The 18,535-nt window shown below is 45.6% G+C and overlaps 1 protein-coding gene across 1 annotated transcript in view; it reads left to right on the forward strand.

The window, feature by feature from the left end:
• The first annotated feature begins 3,086 nt into the window (after nt 1-3,086).
• Nucleotides 3,087-18,535, forward strand: part of CACNG4 (calcium voltage-gated channel auxiliary subunit gamma 4) — a 36,529-nt gene continuing 21,080 nt past the window's right edge. The window contains exon 1 of the mRNA XM_088537262.1: nt 3,087-3,355. Within this exon, the coding sequence (XP_088393388.1) occupies nt 3,133-3,355 (223 nt within the window). The 5' untranslated portion in view covers nt 3,087-3,132. The remainder of the gene's footprint in view (nt 3,356-18,535) is intronic.

Consider the following 18,535-nt stretch of genomic DNA (forward strand, 5'->3'; position numbering starts at 1 on the left):
TTCATAAATATATTTAAGTAGGAGGAAAAATCAAAGTTATCTGTGACATAACTGATGCCTTCTGCCATGTTCCTTATGCCTGCAAGCTTTTGTGCTCAGATCGGAGATCTTTGTACCTGTGAAGCTCTACTGCTAAAATTTTAATTTGAACTGAATCTCACTGTCATTCTGTGCGAAGAGGAAACCATCTGACGCTGCATAAACTATACGAAATATTTCTCAGGTTCTTCATATATAATATAATCTCAATGAAATGATTAAGGCTGATTTATTTCCTGCTACTAGTATCAAATTAGATAAGGAAGATATCCAGACCCATAGGAGATGACAACAGTCAACTATACTGAAGTACTTATAGCTTCAGGACATTCCTCGATGTTAAAACTCATTTTCATGTGCATAGACCTAAAAGCTGAGAAAGGACAAGGGGAATGAAATAGCTATTTGAGGCTTTGATGATGGTTAGACTGTGTCTACATCAAAAGATCCATTTAATTGATGATTTTCATTCTGAGAAAGAACTTTCTTGAAATTTTTCTTGAACGATTTCCAATAGTTTCTTTTAGTAAAATTTTACTTTTATTTTCTAGATGTTAGATTAAAAAAAGGCTTAATGCAATACCCTCTAAAACTTAATGCTGTGTCAGTGCATTTGACACTTCTCAACAGAAGCAGTAATCCTAAATGGTAAAATGTTAGTTTTTGCTGTTTTTCTGATACTGGTGGTATCTCTGGCACAAGACTTGGTCAGTAGCAGCTCTCACTAAATTCAGTTGAAACTCAAGTTTCATCTCCAAAGAAACCATTACTCAGTTCAGAAACAAAATGATCGGGCACAGGATTGTATTTAAAGCTTTGAACAGCAACATGAAGGAATCAAAACAATTCTGTTTCAGGTTTCTGCTTTTCCAGCATAAAAAAAAAAAAGAGTGTTTCAGGTTTTGGCCACCTGCCCTTGCATTGCATAGTCTGGCACGCTAAATTGTGTGTGAAGATGCGGGGTGCTCTCCTCTGATTGCCGGAGCCTCTGTAGCTGCTTCGAGCTTTGAACAATCGGGTCTTAATTCTGATTGCGGATGTGGCATGCTGCTGCAGTGCAAAATGCCCTGCAAGAGTGGTTTTATTGCTAAATTCAGTGATAATATTATAAGGCTGTATCATAAGCGAAGTCCACAAATCAAAGGTTTCATAAGGGGCAGCCTTCTGACACATAATGGGGCAGATCGCGTTTGCACTTTAGAAAAGGCTACATGCTTCTTTGCTATTGAGGAGCATAAGCGTTTTGCCTTCCTTCTGCCACGAATTGAGATTATTCAATGGTTGAATTTAATGAATTCAAAATCCTTAGAAAATCACTAGAGCCAGACATCAATGTAAAATACTCCACCAGCTTTCAGTAGTGGAATATAATATTAGCTCTCCCACAATCTACTTCATGCATTTCAAAAGAACAGAGAACATTTTTAAACTAGAAAGGATGGCTTGGGCAGGAAATGATTGTCTGCCTTGGATGCTGCTCTGTAACCCTTTGTGAGCCGGTTGTTTCTCGCAGGCTGGCAGAAAGGGCCGTTTTCTTTGCAAAAGCCCAGAGGGTGGAGGTGGGGGAGGAATGAGGCTCTCATATTAAGTGTGGGATTTTAGATGAGGGATTTTTAATAGTGAATTCTGCTAAAGTACTGTCTGTGGACTTGCACCGTAGGGCTAAGCGGGAGCAGGACTGCAGGGCTCCTGCTTCCCGGGCTCCACTCTCCTAGGCAATGCAGTAACGCAAATAAATAATATTAATGAAGACTCAATAGGTTTAAAAATCTATGGAAATAGCTTCTCTCCTGCTGTTTCAGTGTCTCATTTTCCCACTCTGTCCAAACCCCCAAAGCACAGAGGTGCAAACATATATTTCAAATGAGAAGTTTTTTGAACCTCATTAAACGTAGGTGCCCGATTCAGTTTTCTGAATGAGGTTTCACTCTGCCTGAGAGTTTACCTGGCTTCAGTCTCCCATCCCTAATGGAGACATTAATTTAGAGGGTGTTTTTGCAAAGGCATGGTTACATCTATAAACTGCAGCTGAAAAGTAAAGCCCTATTTATATACCTAACTCTAGCAGCCAGCTTTGGAAATCTGTGTTTTATAGGTGTCTGGTCCAAGCCTTGTGCAGAAGTGAAATAATGAGAAGATTTTAATTTTTGTTTGTTTGATTGGTTTTGTTCTTTTTTTTTTTTTTTTTTTTTGGAAAAAGGACCAACAGCCGAAGTTTGCGCAGCTCCACCGGGCCATGGAACCAGCACGGGAGGAAGGCAAAGGCTGCATTTGTCGAGGTTTGTAGCTCTTGTCCTCCCGCTCCTCGTCCCCATCCGCTGCCACCCTGGCTCATCCACAGGGCTTCCCGCTCATCCCCAGGGCTTCCCATTCATCCGCCCTGTCACTCAGGTGCTGTGGAGGCAGCGCTGACTTGTTGACTTGCCGGGCTGAGTCAGGAATGGAAGGAGGGATAGGTAAAAATGTGGATGGTTTTCCATAAGGCAATACATTCCAGGGCTGGATCCATCTCTTCCCAACTAAAAGCAGTCGCAATGCTTGCCCACAACCTTCCTCCACAAGGAACCATTGGGGCCACAAGAGGAAACTATGGATAAAGACCCCAATTCTGCTGCCCTGGCTCCCGCTCTCCCCGCACTCGCTACCGTTCCCACGGGATCCCTGCCTCCTTGTCACTGGATGCACGTGCCAGCTGAGATGCCGACGCGCTTGTCCAGGTTGGGAAAACCGGAACGCCGGGCAGAGCTCCCGCCGTGGGAGGCAGGATGTGGCCGCCCACGCGTGCCCGGCGCCTCCAGCGTGTCCCCCCGCTCGGGTTCTCTCCCCTTCCCCTAAGGAAGCGCGCGCGGAACGCGGCTCTGGGGCGTCCCTGCGCGGCCGCCTCGGGGTCCCCGCGCGGAGGAGGGAGCGGGCGGCGGCGCGGAGGCTCCGCGGGGCGGAGCGGAGCGGGGCGGAGCGGGGCGAACCCCCCGCCCGCCTCCGCCCCCCGCGCCGTGACTCGGCTCCCTCCCGCGGGCGGCGGCGCCGGCCGGGCCGTGTCGCTCGCTCGCTCGTTGCGGCGCCCGCGCGCGCGCGGGGGGACTATGAAGCACCATGGTGTGGTGTGACCGCGGCGTGCAGATGCTGCTCACCACGGTGGGCGCCTTCGCCGCCTTCAGCCTCATGGCCATCGCCATCGGCACCGACTACTGGCTCTACTCGAGCGCGCACATCTGCAACGGCACCAACATCACGACGGACGAGGCGCAGGGGCCGCCGCGCCGCGCGCGGGGCGACCTCACGCACTCGGGGCTCTGGCGCATCTGCTGCCTCGAAGGTACCGCGGGGAAAGTAACTCGGGCCGGGCCGGGCCCGCGGAGCCGCCGCCGCGGCCGGGGGGGCGGCGGGGAGGAGGATGGGGTTGCCGTGGCAACCGGCATCTCCGGCATTGCCATGGGAACCGGGGGGCGGCGGGGGGTCCAGCAGGTTCGGGGGCTGGCGGAGGTGGCGGGACCCGAGTTTCTCCGGCGTCTCCCCTCGCGCGGGGAGCCCGGGCGGGCGATGCCGCTGGCGGGGACGCGGCGGGTGCTGCGGGATGCAGAGCACGCGGCTCTGAGGATGCTCCGGCAGCGCGCGGGTCTGATGAGGGGTCCCTCTGCAAAGGGAGCTGCAGGTGGCTGCTGTGGCAGGGGACACGGAGGGATTTCAGCACGACAGATGGGGGCAACATCTGGCAGCCCGGCACGGGGGCGAAGGCTGCGGCCCCGAAACCTCCCCGGCTCCAGAGGGATGTGGTGGTGCTGGAGGAGAGGACGAGCTCGGCGGGAGCCGCCTGCCGAGCTGCGCGTCGGCTCGCGCGGCTGGGGGCTTGCCCTTTTTTCTGTTGTTTTTCCACAGTAATGCACTTGGCCTCTCAGCTTCAGTGCACCTAATTCCATCAGCGCAACTTAGCGCACATGAACTTTGCAGACCTGCTTTCCTGCCTTATTCCAAGTGACAGTCAGCTCAGCCCGGGCGAGTCCGGCTGCAGCTCGCAGACGAGCGGTTTTACACCGAGTTGGGTTTTTTTTCCCCTCCTCAGGAAAGGCTGTGGTAGCCTAGGAGCCCCTTGTCCTCACATCTGCTCCAATCTTGCCTTTTTCCTAACAATTTAAGGCTAAGTGTAGCAAGCCTCTTCCTCCTAAAACACCATGTTTGCTACTAATAGCACCCAGGCACGGAGTGGCTGTAGGACAGGGAAATATTTTTAGACCGAAAGAAAGGATTGCTGAGATATGAAGGTTTCTGGGCAGTAATAATGCTGAGCTTTATAACTCCTGAAAGAAACCCAACTCTTGCTACGTGCTTTTGATCACCCTGGAAGCGTGGGTTGGTTTTTCACAGCTGCTGAACATCCGCAGAGGTGCTGAGCGCCCTCCGCTTGGACCAAACCTCGTGGTCTTCGCTAGGCATCTTCCAGTGTCCTCAGCCTCCTTTTCAAATCTCTGTTTGCATCTTGCAGGAGTTGCTGGGCATGTCCTGCCAGGCCAGGCCTGTCAGATCTGAGAGAAATCCCCACGTTTTGCTGTCAGGATTTCTGCCCGCTTTTGCAGGAATCTCATGCAATTCCACTTTAACTGGTGGATTTTTTTTCCCCCTGAATTTCAAATGGACTTAGGTCAGAACTTAATTTTTTTAAAAAAGAAAAAGACATCAGTAAAGTCTTGAGAAATGGGCAAGCATTGCAAGCAGTGGCCAGTGATGCTCCCTAATCCCCCTTCCCCAGCGATGCTCGCGCTGGGGCAGCGCCTTTGCCTCCCAGAGCACCTTGTATCCGCCGGGGATGCTCATCATCAAAGTTACCCTTCTTAAAGCTGTTTGTTGAAGATAGGCTGAGAATGAGTGATTCAAGAAAACCATCTTCTGCTCATGCATATGAGAAAAAGCCATTAGTTCCTTCCTAAGTTTTCAGTATGCTCTGTCCTTATAAAGTGAAATACAGAGATACGTGAAAACACTAATGTTTTAAACTGTATCATGGCACTTTGGTTTCAAGATTGAAAGGTTGCTTCATTTTATCATATAAAAATGAAATACATTTTCAGGAGAAATTAAAAAAAAAAAAAACCCTTGTTTCCAAGTGTCAGTCATCCTGACTGGATGGTTCTTTAATGAAATCACACCCTAATGCTTGCAACTCTGATGAGATATACAGCAAGAAAATAATTACAGATACAAATTTGTACATATAATTTAAATAGTCTGGCTTGAAACCTATTTTTAGAACTCTTTCTGTGTTTTGGAATCGTAATTATAAAAGACTACTTAATTTATTGTTACGGTCATAAGCACCATTTCCCTCTTATCTCAAAACAGACAGATCTAAGACACAAATGTGCAAAAACTGGAAGTTTCTTGAACAGCCCTTTCAGTTGCGATTGCCATGAATAAAACGTTGCACTGAGTAAATTTTAGGTCAGCTGAAATTTCCCATTAAAATGTTTCTAAAGTAGATCAATAAAAATAGTCTTGATTTTGAAGCGTCACCTGTTCCATGGCCCTAAATTCCAACATTTCTAACGAATTTGCAGAAACCGAATGGAGAAGGGTAGCTTTCTGAATTATTGGGATTTGCTCAATGCTTTCCTGTTTTCTCATCGTGTGGTAATGCTTTATGAGCAGTTAGCATCGCAGTGCTAACCGGAGCCATACGGCATGTGGATCCAGCACCTTCTCTTTGCTTGGAATGCAGTTGTCTTGGGGACCAAATCGTGTTTCAGTACTACCAGGCAATACTACTACGGGGCTTAGTCACTCGAGAAGCAGCATTAATGGCGCATTAGTCAAACACTTGCCTGCCTAATCCCCGTTTTGCTCTTTTGCTGTGTTTGTCAGAGGTGCAGGTAGGAGGCTTTTGAATCTTAGATGACTTGAAACAATAACGCTCTCTCTGCACAGATTCAAAACCTACATCCAAGGCGATTGCCTTAGGTAGCAAACAGTTTAGAAGAAGCCTTGGCGTGGATGTGCACGCGCCCAAGGTGGATGCTGGAGCTCAGGGAGGTGGCCCAGGGCTCTCTGGCAAAGGTGTCTGTGGCTTTGGGACCACTGCAAAGCCACAGGAGAAGTGAGAATTTCCTCCCAAAGTCCCAGAACTGCAGTGTGCAGCCAGCCCAGCCTGGCTGCAGCTCTGCATCTCAGCCCCGTTAATGAGAGGAGCAAATCAGCCCCATTTCAGTGATGCTGGTGATGTCCTGCCTGTGGATGCTGTCCCTCACTGGATCAATGTCAAGGGGCGGAAGAATAATCTTGCAAACCCTGCAGAGAATAATGCTGGCTCTCACAAATAGTCCTCTAGTGCTCAAACTAACCTGATGAAGATAGATTAAGCCAGTTACTTTTCAGCACCCGTATTCCTGTGTTAAATGTGCTGAATGGAACTGCTATATAAGCCCTGCATAATCTTACTCATAAGGAGAAACTGCTACTAAGCAGATGTACCAAATATTTACCTTAAAAAAAAAGCAATTTTTAAAACACCAATTTATCCACTGGAATGACTTCATCTGCAAGCACGATCACACTGAAGTTAATAGGACTCTTCACAACAGAGAGCTCTGCGGGCCTTGTGACATCAATGCGAAATCAAGTAATGTACTTGCAATTTAAATTTATCCAAAGACTATTTTATTAAACACTTCAGCCTATAAATCCCTTTGAACCTATTGTGGCTGCTGCTTTCAAGATTCCCTGTTTGTCGTTTACTCTTCAAGTGGTGCAATTGGTTATTTAATTCACGTGGAACCATTTGTCCTTCCTGACTGGGTAAGCGAAGCGTTTCCAGTCGGGAGGAAGGGCTGAGTCAATCCTTTGTGACTCAAAACCTTGCAGAAATGCACATTTGCACAATTATTTGCAAGTCGTCTGGCTTGGATGAATGCGCACAAACATGGGTATTGCGGCGTGCACATGCTCTGCTTCCATGGATACCCTTGAAAACAAAATAAAAAAGCTTACACAAATGTCTGAGGCAGGCGAAGGAAGGGAGGCTGCTCTCCACCAGCGCTGCGCGTTCCTGGGTCATCCCGGAGGAAGGGGCATCCATCCTTCAGTGATCTTGAAGCAGTGCTATGGAGTCCCAGCACCACCGTTTGGATACAGTACAGGCTTTATTTTTAATGCTTTTCTCAAGATTTTGTTCTCTTAATGGCAAAGGCTTTATTACTTTAATCTCAGGCATGGCCTGCCCTGGAGATTGTGCCCATGGGCAAGGAGGGGACCCGAAGGCTGAGGCAGGGGGTGAGCCTGTGTTGGCACTGTCTGCAAGGTGCCAGATGTGGCAAATACCCAGATATGTGTCTCTGGGCTGAAAAACTCATCCTGCGAGTGCTGTAACCTACATAATATAGGTATCTTGTATGTGTATCATAGGCCTGAAAGTGCTTGTGCTGTGCTGACCATTGCTCAATGCAAGTCCTGTCACTCAATAGTCATCTTTGTAGCAGAGTTTGAAGTGAGGAGAGGGTGTCAGGAACAGTGCATTTTGAGGGCCTTTGTAGAGTTATTTTTCCTTCAGAAACCTCCAGTTCGCCAGGGAGAGGTTCTGAGCTTGGAGCAGAGTTCAATCTCTTCAAAATTGAGTACGTAGTAAGGCCTATTTTAAAATACCAAGAAATTTTGTGTTGGAGGGATGGTCAGCGCAAGGTAGGCTGAGAGGTACATCTCAACTATTCTCTCTTAAAAAGAGCATGGATCTCTTAAATGAACCTCTTTGAATGTTTGAAATGACTCTATTGATTTAACTAAACATCCATTCTTCCTGTGATGTTGTATGAAACATGGATCTGAAGCTAATTGACTGACTATACGTTGCTTTAATGAATTAATTTGCTCTCTTGAACCTGATCTGCTCCATAGCTAGCAGGGAGCTCTCAGGCTGCACATGCTGTTTTTCCATATTTTCCCCCTCTTTGGCTTTCTGCATGTCAGATATCCCAGTGCAAAACTTGGAACCCAGAGATGTTCAGACATTGCTGATCCTCCCCGAAGGCTATAAACCAGTGAGAGCACATTTGTGAGCCAGCTGTAAAGCGCTTCATCTGTGCGAGATCATGTGGATAATACTCGTTTTACCCAAGTGCTTCGGAAGCGCCGCGCGGACGGGGTGGAGGATGCGCTGGGTCGCACAGGTGGGACAGCCGGGGCTGTGCTGAACTGCGGCCACTTGTTATTCTGCGTCAAATCCCACTGCATGTTGTGTTAGATGGGACGTGTGGGACGGTGTCACAGCCGGAGTGGGTCGCTCTGGGGTCCTAGGTGACCTTGGCCAAGTAACGCGGCCATCAGGGTCCTTCCAGCTGCTGCTACATCGTCCCACTGCCCCCTTTACTCCCCCTCTTGCCAGGTGCCCAACACAAGTCACCTGGGAAGAGTGGGGAGAGGAGCACGGTGTGGGAATAGGTGGAAATATCTGGGAAAGAGGCCTTTGTCCCAGAGCCGTGTGCTACACCTTTAGAGAAACAACAATAAGAGGCACGGAACGAGGAGAGGTTTTTTCTGGCCCAACAGGAGGGCTTACATAGTAAGTATAATGTGAAAGCTGATGTAATCTTTCTAAGCATGTAGTTATTTAGCAGGAGTCTATGTGATTTGGTGTGTCAAAGAGCGGAGCAGTAACTTCTGCATCCCGAGATGGAGCTGGAGGAGGAGGCTGGGCTCATGGGTCCGGGCTTTGCTGGGTCTCCCGCGTGATGCTGCACAAGTCACTTTCCATCCTTCTGTCCCTGAAAAAAGCAGGGATAATTGTGCTTCCTTCCCATCTGCTTTCCTCAGTAGTAATAATAAAAGGGAAAAGAAAATGTGGAGAAACTGGGACACAGCAATAGGACTGCCCAGCTCAGTGAACTTGCATGAACATGAGTTTAGCTGCTTTTGAAGTGTTTTGCTTGACACTTATGTTTTATACATACAAAATTTTGTGTTTAAGCTTGTCTTCCTTGAGGGACAGGATTAAGTCTGATTCTCCACTTTCATAAATTTAAACTGCTTTCTAGGAAGTCAGTGGAGTTATGCCAATATGAAGCCAATATAAGTGAAGGGATCATAGATCTGTCCCTTTGATTGGACCTTTTCCTGCTAGTCCTTCTTTTCAGAGCCAAGCATCATCTCATGAAACAAATCATACTTTCTAATATTTTTTTTGTCATCCTGAAAAACTGCTTCTGCTTCAAATCATTACTTTGTGGTTATCTTCATTTTAGACTTCTGTTTACTGGTATTTATTATATTGCAGTCTTATGGCTCAGCATCCAAATTCTTACAACAGATGGCAAGGCAGGATGCAAAGGAGTAGTAAAAAAAAAAAAAAACAGGATAAATGCACAACTGCCCATATGTCTGCGAGAGTGATACACATTTATGACTTCAGAACAAAAGGATGTTTTCAGTTCCAGTGCCAGGTTTCTCTGGATTTTCTACCTTGCAGTAAAGTGTTTGAGTTCTTTGGTGTATTTATTTGGTAAATTACAGTGCGTTTTGTCTTCTTTCTTCTCTTTCCAGATAGTTACTACCTTTATTTGTCTGCATTTCCAGAGCAGATCTGTTCATTTTACCTTAAGAATTTTAGGATGAAAGATGGCTCTTCCCTGGGTTTTGGTTTCTATTTTTTCTATTCTGAATAGTGTTCTGCATGTGGAAATGCATAATTTTGCCATGTACGGAGCAGGGGGCCCAGCACAAAAGAGGTGCTGGGGACCAGAGCAAAATTTGAGACTGTGACTTTTTCTATCTTGGGATTTATTATAATATTAATGATATGTGGCCTCTCTAATCTCTCGAAATAGCAAGCCTGAGGGCAAACTGCCTGCAGGATGGATGGCCTGGCCTGGCCAGACCTTTTAGCTCCATCTCCCTCATTGCTGGGGCCCTTCTTGCCAGTTGTTGCCTGCTGTGGGTCAAATTCAGTCAGATCGGTGAAGTTGTTCTTGATTCACCCTGGCAGATACTCCAGCCCTGCTTTCTCTTCCATTTCATGGTATATTGTAGTGTCAACATCTTTGCTCTCAATCCCTTTGCCTCCCCCCAAAACATTACCACTTCCCTTCTGTTAAAAACGTACCTTCTAAATTAGCTTTTCAACTCTATCCAAGAGTCTTGTTTTGGGAAGCTGGTAGATAGTGCCCCAGGTAGAAATCCACACTTTATGTGTCCTGTTAACTGTCAGGGCCACATCTCTGTGGCCTCCTGCCAACTGAAAATAAATAATCATACCCTTGTCAAAAGGTATGAGATTTGGACTTTCTTTTTCCTATCTGTTTTACTTTGTTTTGTGTGTGTTATCTGGACTCACGTTTACTTTGCAAAGAGTACTGTAAATTTTTCTACAGCAGAAATGAGTCACTTTTTGTCGAACTTCATATATAGATGGACAATAGATTATAAACATGCTGTCATGATAGGGAGAGGTGGACAAAAGAGGAGTGCTACATGCAATTACAGTGTTTCCTGTGCAGATTGCCAGGCCCTGATACAAATTAACCTCTTTCATTGTTCTTTTTCAAGCATTCCTCCTTTTAATTGCTGTTTTGGAATTGTGCCATTTAGTTATGCCCTTTGAAAGCATCTCACTTAGCCAATCCCATTAGCTTGATAATGCCAAATATTTCAGAGATATTCAGAAGCCACAAGCATCTCCCATTCACTGGGAAGAGGCACCCAGTTCAGTGAGGAGTTACCATCCTCATTTATGTTCCTACTTATTTTTTTCAGATTTAGTTAATAACTGTTTTTAAGTCACTGCCAATTTTCTACCAGAGGTCTCAGATCAATTTTCTCCCACTTAAACATTTTAAATTGTACAATTTGGTATAGAATATGGATGATTGAACATTTTTTCTTGTCCACAAATATAGTATTCAATAGAGCTGGGGCTGTTGAGTCTTATTTGCTTCCCAGAGGCGTAGTTTATGTGTTGTTGTTGTAAGGCATTAAATAGAAACCATGACATGTCACAATTACAACTTGAAATAGGATAATGCCAGAGGTATATTGCCCAAATGTAATCAAATCTAAAATACAACTTATTGCATATACCTATCTTACAGCTGCATATATCTATCTTATGGCTCACTTGATATCGCTGATTGCTATTATCAACACACTGTGGATAATTCTTTACAAGAATCGCCATGTTTTATTTTTTTAAAGCTCAGCTCCCAGCATTTAGATAGCCACAGGCTAATGAAATAGCAAGTTCGTTGAAGCTGAAAGACCTTGTGCTTGTTTAGACTGAATTTTCAAAGTAAGCCAGATATGAAGGTTAGTATTATTCCCTTGTACATCATTTGCTAATGATAATAGTGTGCTTTAATGGTCTTTGCCCAGTAGATCATCTAGTCTGAGGTAGTCATGGCAATGTTCTTCTGAATACTTACTTACTCTTTAAATGAAAAATTGGCTAGAGTTGGATTCTTTGCATGTTAGTTGGTTTTAAGCAAACTGATGAAACAGAAATTTGCATTATGCGGCATCACATTTATACCCATAACTCATGAGCAGGGTGGAAACCCTGTAAATAGCCCAAAATATTGCCTAAAATAATTGATATTGTGTGACCACACCTCTCCTGATGGAGAATAGGAAACGCTGCCAGTGGGTTATTGGTTGGCAATTGCAAAATCCCTAAACTTCAGAAATTTGGGTTCTTTGCAAGATGTAGCAGCAGGGTGGCCTAGTGCTTCTAGACTCTTCTGTGTCCTCCTACACTCAAGCTCCCCTGCTCCCTTCTTGCCAACCTGACATCCCTCCATCCAGCTCACAGCCGTCCATTCGTACAACCGGAGCTTGACAGCGATGCAAAGCACTGCAGTGGGGTTTTACTGTGAGAACTGCTGGAAGATGTCAGCATTAAGGAGAGCTACCCTGCCTAGGATAACACTGCTCAGAGATCTAAGTAGCAGTTTGGAAATGTCTTCATAAAAGCCATGGTTTCCAATCCTAACCAGTTCAGTCCTTAACCTTCTCCTGCAGACAGGCAGCAGAGCGCGAGTTGTTCGTCGCGGCAGGAATTCGGGGTGATTGAGAGTCCCCATCCAAACGCCCCTCCGCGTACGTACACCCAGCTAATCTCACCTGGCGACAGGCTGAGTTTATTGGCCCTGATCTTAGTGTCGCTTGGATGTGACCACGCGGCGTTGGGTCGGAGCTGGCGCACATCTGCCTGGCCCTGGGCACTGCTAACAGACATGTTTGCCTCTCAGCAAAAGACCCTTTGAGATGATAGATAATCTTTTCAAAGAGCATAGATTGTGAACTTGAAATGTATTCCAGAAATGGTTTATGTCTTTGAAGCTTATGTTGCACTGGGAGGCTACAGTTTGTTTTTCTGAGTTATTAGGTGTTACCAAAGTGTTTATCTCAGACTATGCCTCTGTCTGCTAATCGTGAGATGAAACATCCTGTGGTTCTTCCCAACAGGGTGAAGGTTTCTTTGGTGACTGGTGGACATTTCTCCTTTCCTGTGCATGTTTTGCTATACTGTTGTCCTTGACTTTAGCACTGGCAAATGCAGACGGTTCTGGGGATACTTTGAGATCCTTAAAGATGCAAGTTCTGAAATACAGCACATATAGTATTCAAGAGTAATACAAGGTGCCGCATTCAGAGTAACACTTCTAATTATAGCCAGTGAAACAATTCATTTGCAATGTCCCGCTTTGATAGTGTTTATTGAAACAGAAGCCACTTTATAGGTGGAGAGCACATTAAGAGCAAAAAAAAAAAAAAAAGCTAGTCCGTTCTATTCAATGGTTTTGATCACCCTCCTGACTTGTTTTCTAGGAATACTCTCCTCATTTTTTTTTTAGTCTCGTTCTGATTTTAATGACTTTCTGTGTCTCTTGGTAGCTAATTCCCAGTGGCCTTTTCCTCATTTTATTTAAATTTTTGTATAAAAATGACAGCATTCTAGCTGGAGAGAGTCTTGGGGCACAGCACTAAAACTCTGTAGAGAAGGAAATACGGGCCAGCAATTTTCCACCCAAGGTCTACATCTTACCCCAGATGCTTGTCCTGCAAAGGGTCAACACGTGCTGACCCCGCAGAGGAGCTGCTCGGCTGCAGAATTTACACAGAGGACCCCCAGGGAAGCCAGGACCTTGTTGTCAGGGTCCACAGGCTGCATCTTTGAATGCAGCAATGCAGCCAGAATATGGGTGCGCAGTTACTAATGCTGATTTTATAGCATTAATGCGCACCTGGTTTGGTGGCCAACTGGCACACTCTTCAGCCTGAAATGTGTGTGTAAGCCCTGTATTAAAAGAGGCATAAGAATTAGTATGTATCAAACATGTTATTAGACACGTGCCTGGTAGACATAATGTAGGCTAATGAACATGATCACAGGAATAAATTAATAACCGAAAATATTTTTATATATATGCACACTTAAAACGGGATAAGAACTAAGTGACACTTGTGTCACCAGTTTATAATTAAAATGCAGTGCTTGAATGAAAATGTAAGCTTCAATTAGCCAGCACGACCCTGCTTCCGGCTTTACTTCCCACTGAAAAGCAACGATAACAAGCTCACATTTATTATCAGAGTTTTTCCTGGAGCTGTGCACTGAAACATGCTCACATCTGAGCCCTTTCACTGAAGACATTTTTTCGCTTCAGCAGTTTGGCATGCCATACAAAGGCTCTCTGATTTTTAGTGATGTTCACCTCCTCTTACATAAAAATGTTTTCTGTGCATATTATTTGGTTTTAGTTAAAGTCCAGGTGCATGGGCGACTGCAGAACCAAAAGGATCGCTCATCACCCAGCACAACGGGTAATTATTGCTGAGCTTCGCTGCCTCACACGCACAGATCCTCTCTTGGAGCTCAGCTTTGTGGCTCTTACAGAAAGAAAATACCTACGAGCTAGCCCAAAGTGCTACAAGTGTAAGAACAGATCCTCTGCTGCATCCTCTGCCCGTTTTGTGTTTATCTGTCCCAAGGGACAGAGCTTAACCACTTTGTTTAGAGACACTAATTTACATTTTAATTTCATCTGTGGCAAGTTATGTTAATTATGAGGTCTCATGTGTTCCCCTGCTTTCATCCCAGGAGTCTTCTCTCTGCTAGTTAGGCTTTTTGTAAAATGGTCAGATAGTTCCCTGGGTTTGGTCCCAACATTTAGCCAAGGTTGGGATTTATTTGTGCAAGATCCTTCCTGATGGTCCACGTGCCGATGAGGCCAAAGGAGGGCAGGGAACGTGTTTCTTGACTAGTGCTTAAAGCAGCTAGCAAAAGAGATGCCAACCCCAGCCAGGTCCAAAAGGTCAACATATGGTAGCTGAGATTCCCAAATGAGACTCAGGGAATATGTTTGTCCTGATGGAGATGGGACCGAGCATCCTGATGGATATCTTCTGCAATGCCCCCTCCAATATTTAAAGAAATTTCTATAGGCAGAATTGCTGTAATGTAGGAGTGGACGTCAAGCTGGAATATCTTAACTCGGACTAGACATATGCTCTTAGCTTTGGGTCAGACAGTGATGTGTGGTGCAGTCAGAGTCCTAAGGGACTTTGCAACTTGTAAAAACCACAAACCTCCTATTTTTTTCCCACTGGTGCTATTCACATGGGATGGAATGACCTCTCCCAAATGCCTTTCCAACAGCAGCAGCAATTCCCTCTCAATAGCATTTAATAACTACCCATGGAGAAAATTACACTCTATTTAAAAGGCCAGAAAAATCATATTCAGTTTAACTCTGCTGACTTCGGTAGAATTGTACCAAAAATGAATTTTATCTGATATCTTTTCTCATACTAATTTTCATTGGCTGGGATGAAAAAAAATAAAAGGAAAAGAAACAGAACCAGGCATTTCAAGGCTGCTTAAGCAAGTCTGAATGGTGAAATATTCTTTTAATTTCCATTTACACACGCAAATGGAAGTTTATTTTAGGTGTAGCTTGGAAAGCTGCCCTTGCACGAGGCATCCCTTTAAATATTTATACCGCATCAGTATGTAGCCACGTTCATGTGCTTTTAATGATACATTCCTTTCTAAATTACCATTGGGTAACATGCTCTATAGCGGTTCATATTTTGCACTGCATTTATGCGACCCTCGGTGTTTTATTTATTTCTTTGGCCATGGAAATGAGGAAGATGCCGAAGCAAGACCCAGGGGCACAGTGGAAATCCAGTTCTTGGAAGACGGTTGCTCCGTAGCGCTTGTGGGGCGGCTCGGCGGCCGCGGGGATGGAGCGTGGGGTGTTCTGTACGTGCTGCCATTTTGCCTCCTGCTCAGTTTGACTGCGGTGTCGTGGCTTCATCAGCAGCTGGTGGCTTCGGAGGTACCTGCAGTTTGGGCTCTGCAGATTGGCACTCTGTATCATAAAGAAAAGTTGTGTTTTTAGATCTGCAAGGCAACCTTTCCTTCTCTCTCATGCTCACGGGACCTTCTTCTATACCTGTTACCCAAGTAAGATCTTCCCCTCTGTCAATAAACATCTTGGTTGAGGATAACGAGCTAAACAAAATATCGAAATACAATTTACCTGAGTTGCAACATAATCGGGAAAGGAACTGATTCACAAGCAATTCCCGTGCAGCCGTGGAGCTCATTTCCTGCTGTTCCCACTGCGGAATCAGTCGTAGTAAGGATGTCGTCGGCTCCGCTGGCACACGGGCTGCTTCAGAGAAGCACAGGGGTATTTTTGTATCCTCTCTCCTATGAACCAAATCTGGTAGGATTTGGCTCCAGCAGTGACTTGGTTAGCTCTGCTAATGTACGAGTAAAGAGACATTGTTTGCTCCAAACAAAAGCCATCTGGGCTTGGCATGCTCACAGCTTCTCCCAGGAAAAGAATCCATGAATCAGCTAAATACAGTGAACTATTCTCTCCAACCATGGGAAGGCAAAGGTATGGCTGAGCTTAACATCTGCACTTCGGGCTGCTCTTGTGCGTGCAGCAGTAATTTTTACTCAGGGCTTGCTGCAAATCTGGTTAAATTTGCATTTTTGGAGGCAAGTAGTCAATGCATCTGAAGTGCACACTTGACATATGTTTCTTTTCACATGCTGTCCTCCGTTCATTTCATGTAGCAGATGCTCAGTTTACCACTTCAGATGTATTCTTATTTACTAGAAATTATTTTAGAAAACAGCTATTTGGAAGGCAACATTTTCCGACCTTCTTTTGGATGTTTAGGGCTCCTTGTTGCATCTACCCTTTGTGGCTACATGCAGATGTTGACAGGTTAATTTGCATTTGAAGAGCTGGATGCAGTGAGCTAAGCACGGGTTTTCTTCCCTGCCTCTAAAGGCAGTTGCTCACCCGCTCCGTGCCAATTCCTGCCAATTCCAGCCCTGCTGCTGCTCTTCCTAATTAACTAGAGCAACACCCAAGCGGAGTTTGGCCCATCCTTAACTGTCCATTTATTCCAGGCTGAATTAAGCCCCCTGACTATGCAAAAGGAAGGAGCTCAGCCTAAAAATCGATGGTACAGCAGTGAAATGCAAAGACGGTCCCACTTGCAGAGCAAGGCAGGACGTACAGGCTGCTTCGTCCCAGTTCCACGATACCGTCCTGCTTCTAGAAAATGCAGGTCCAAACCTTGGAGCTGCAGTCCCTCCGTTAGCTGGCTGAGCTAAACCGCTGGAGCCACAAATGGTTTAGTAGCAAGGGAATCCTGCTATCAGAAACCCAGGCAGTTTGCACTACCTGAGCCCCTTCCTAGATCCCTCTTTTTTGTTGTGTGTTTTTTCCCTGCCTTAAAATAAAGTTGCAAAATGCAACTGCCCCCGAGCTGCAGCCCCATCGCAATCAGGCCAGTACTCGTTGCTTCCTCCGCATTTCCCTTCGTTTCTGATGGAAGTTTGTTGGCCTCCATCTGTATTTGGGAGCATTAGTAGCAAAATTTCCACGAGAAACGGAGTCAGCTGCAAAGTAGTTCAGCATCCCTATGGGTGATATAGCCCTATATGGGCTATGTGTGAGACCACATGCACAATAGGTAGGCGCAGTGGCCCTTCTTTATATCCTCCAGTCCATCGTTTGCATCACACGTGCAGCTCTTTGCATCATACATGAAGCCTTTCTTATAAATGCCTATTTTTCCATTGCAACCACATCAGGGGACGAGACGGGCAAGGCAGGTTTTGCCATGACATGGGCACGATCCAGGTACCCAGTGACATGAGCTCATGCACATTGACACACTCAGATCGCCACAGACAAGAAAAACTAAGAACAGGATTTTTGACCTTCAAAGTTTCTCTATCTCTGAACATTACAACTGGCTGGCAACGAGATCCAGCTTGTCAACAACGAGAAATAAAAGAAAAATAAAACTAATTTAAAACCCCACAGTGGCAGTGGAATAAATTCCTACATTTATCATTTCAGAGGTTCCCATTGCTCCTGCCTCTTTTCCTGCAAGGTTTAAATTATTAGATTTTTTTTACATTATGCTTTCTCTCCTAAGAATAGAATACAATTTACAGAAGCTCATATGGATGAAAAAGTGTTTTCCTTTTGTGCTTTTGCTCACAAAGTTAACACGCGCAAGCCTGCACCTTTTACCTTTCCAAACCTCACTTCATACTAGCAGATAAATTAATTCAGTATTGAAAAATAGGTTTCAAAATCCCTAAAAGAAGAAGGGTTATTGCCTGAGCTTCTGCTTAAGAAATATCATGCCTCGCACTGTTTGGCACAGGACTTTGGACTGGTTTAAGGTGCAAAGTCTCATAACTCTTCCACATGCAACTGGTTCTACCGGCTGTAGAAATGGAGATATTTGCACAAGATTCTTCGTGTGCAGAGAGGTTTGCGGGATGAGGGCCTATGCTCACCCTAACAGCTGCAAATAATCTGGTAAGGTGAAAGTCAGTATCAAATACTGTAAATCTCGCAATTTTTAAGCTTCAGAGAGTAATTTTTAAGCAGAATTTTAACCCACATGTACATGAATTATTTCTATTCTCTTGCTCAAAAATAGCAGTTTGAGGCTGACTCATAACGTCGTAACGCAGGGCTAGAGCGTGGCCAGGCACCTGCCCGTGACCCGCAGTAACAACCTTCTGTGTGCACCCGGGCCGGATACCCAGCCCGCAGATGTGGCGCCGCAGAACGAGGCTCGTTGTCCCTCCTTGACGCTGATGGTCAGGGCAGGTCCCGCGTTTTGGGGCAGAACATCTCGCTATCGGCCCGGGCCTGCGGGGAAGCTGTAGTTCCCGGCTGATAGAGGCTAGCAGCAGAACTGCTGTCCCCGCGGGGCGGGAGCGTCGCGGTGCGTGACTCAGAGGTGCTCTGAGTCACGGAGCCTCCGGTGGCTTCGCCGGTGATGGGAGCGTTTTAGACACCGCTTCATAGTCAAGCTTGAAGTCATGATCCAAATCATCGCGTTCGGGGCCTCGTTTGCTTCCTGACAAGAGCATACGTTGCACTTAGAGCAGGAGACGGTCTCTGCGGTCCTAGAAAACCAGCTCCCAGAACACCGTTAGGAAAGCAAAAATTAAGATTGCAAGGAGACA

The sequence above is a fragment of the Tinamus guttatus genome, unplaced genomic scaffold (genome assembly GCF_059628265.1).
Source record: "Tinamus guttatus ecotype Peru unplaced genomic scaffold, ASM5962826v1 Tinamus_guttatus_pri_ptg000045l, whole genome shotgun sequence".
In the NCBI taxonomy this organism is placed as follows: Eukaryota; Metazoa; Chordata; class Aves; order Tinamiformes; family Tinamidae; genus Tinamus; species Tinamus guttatus.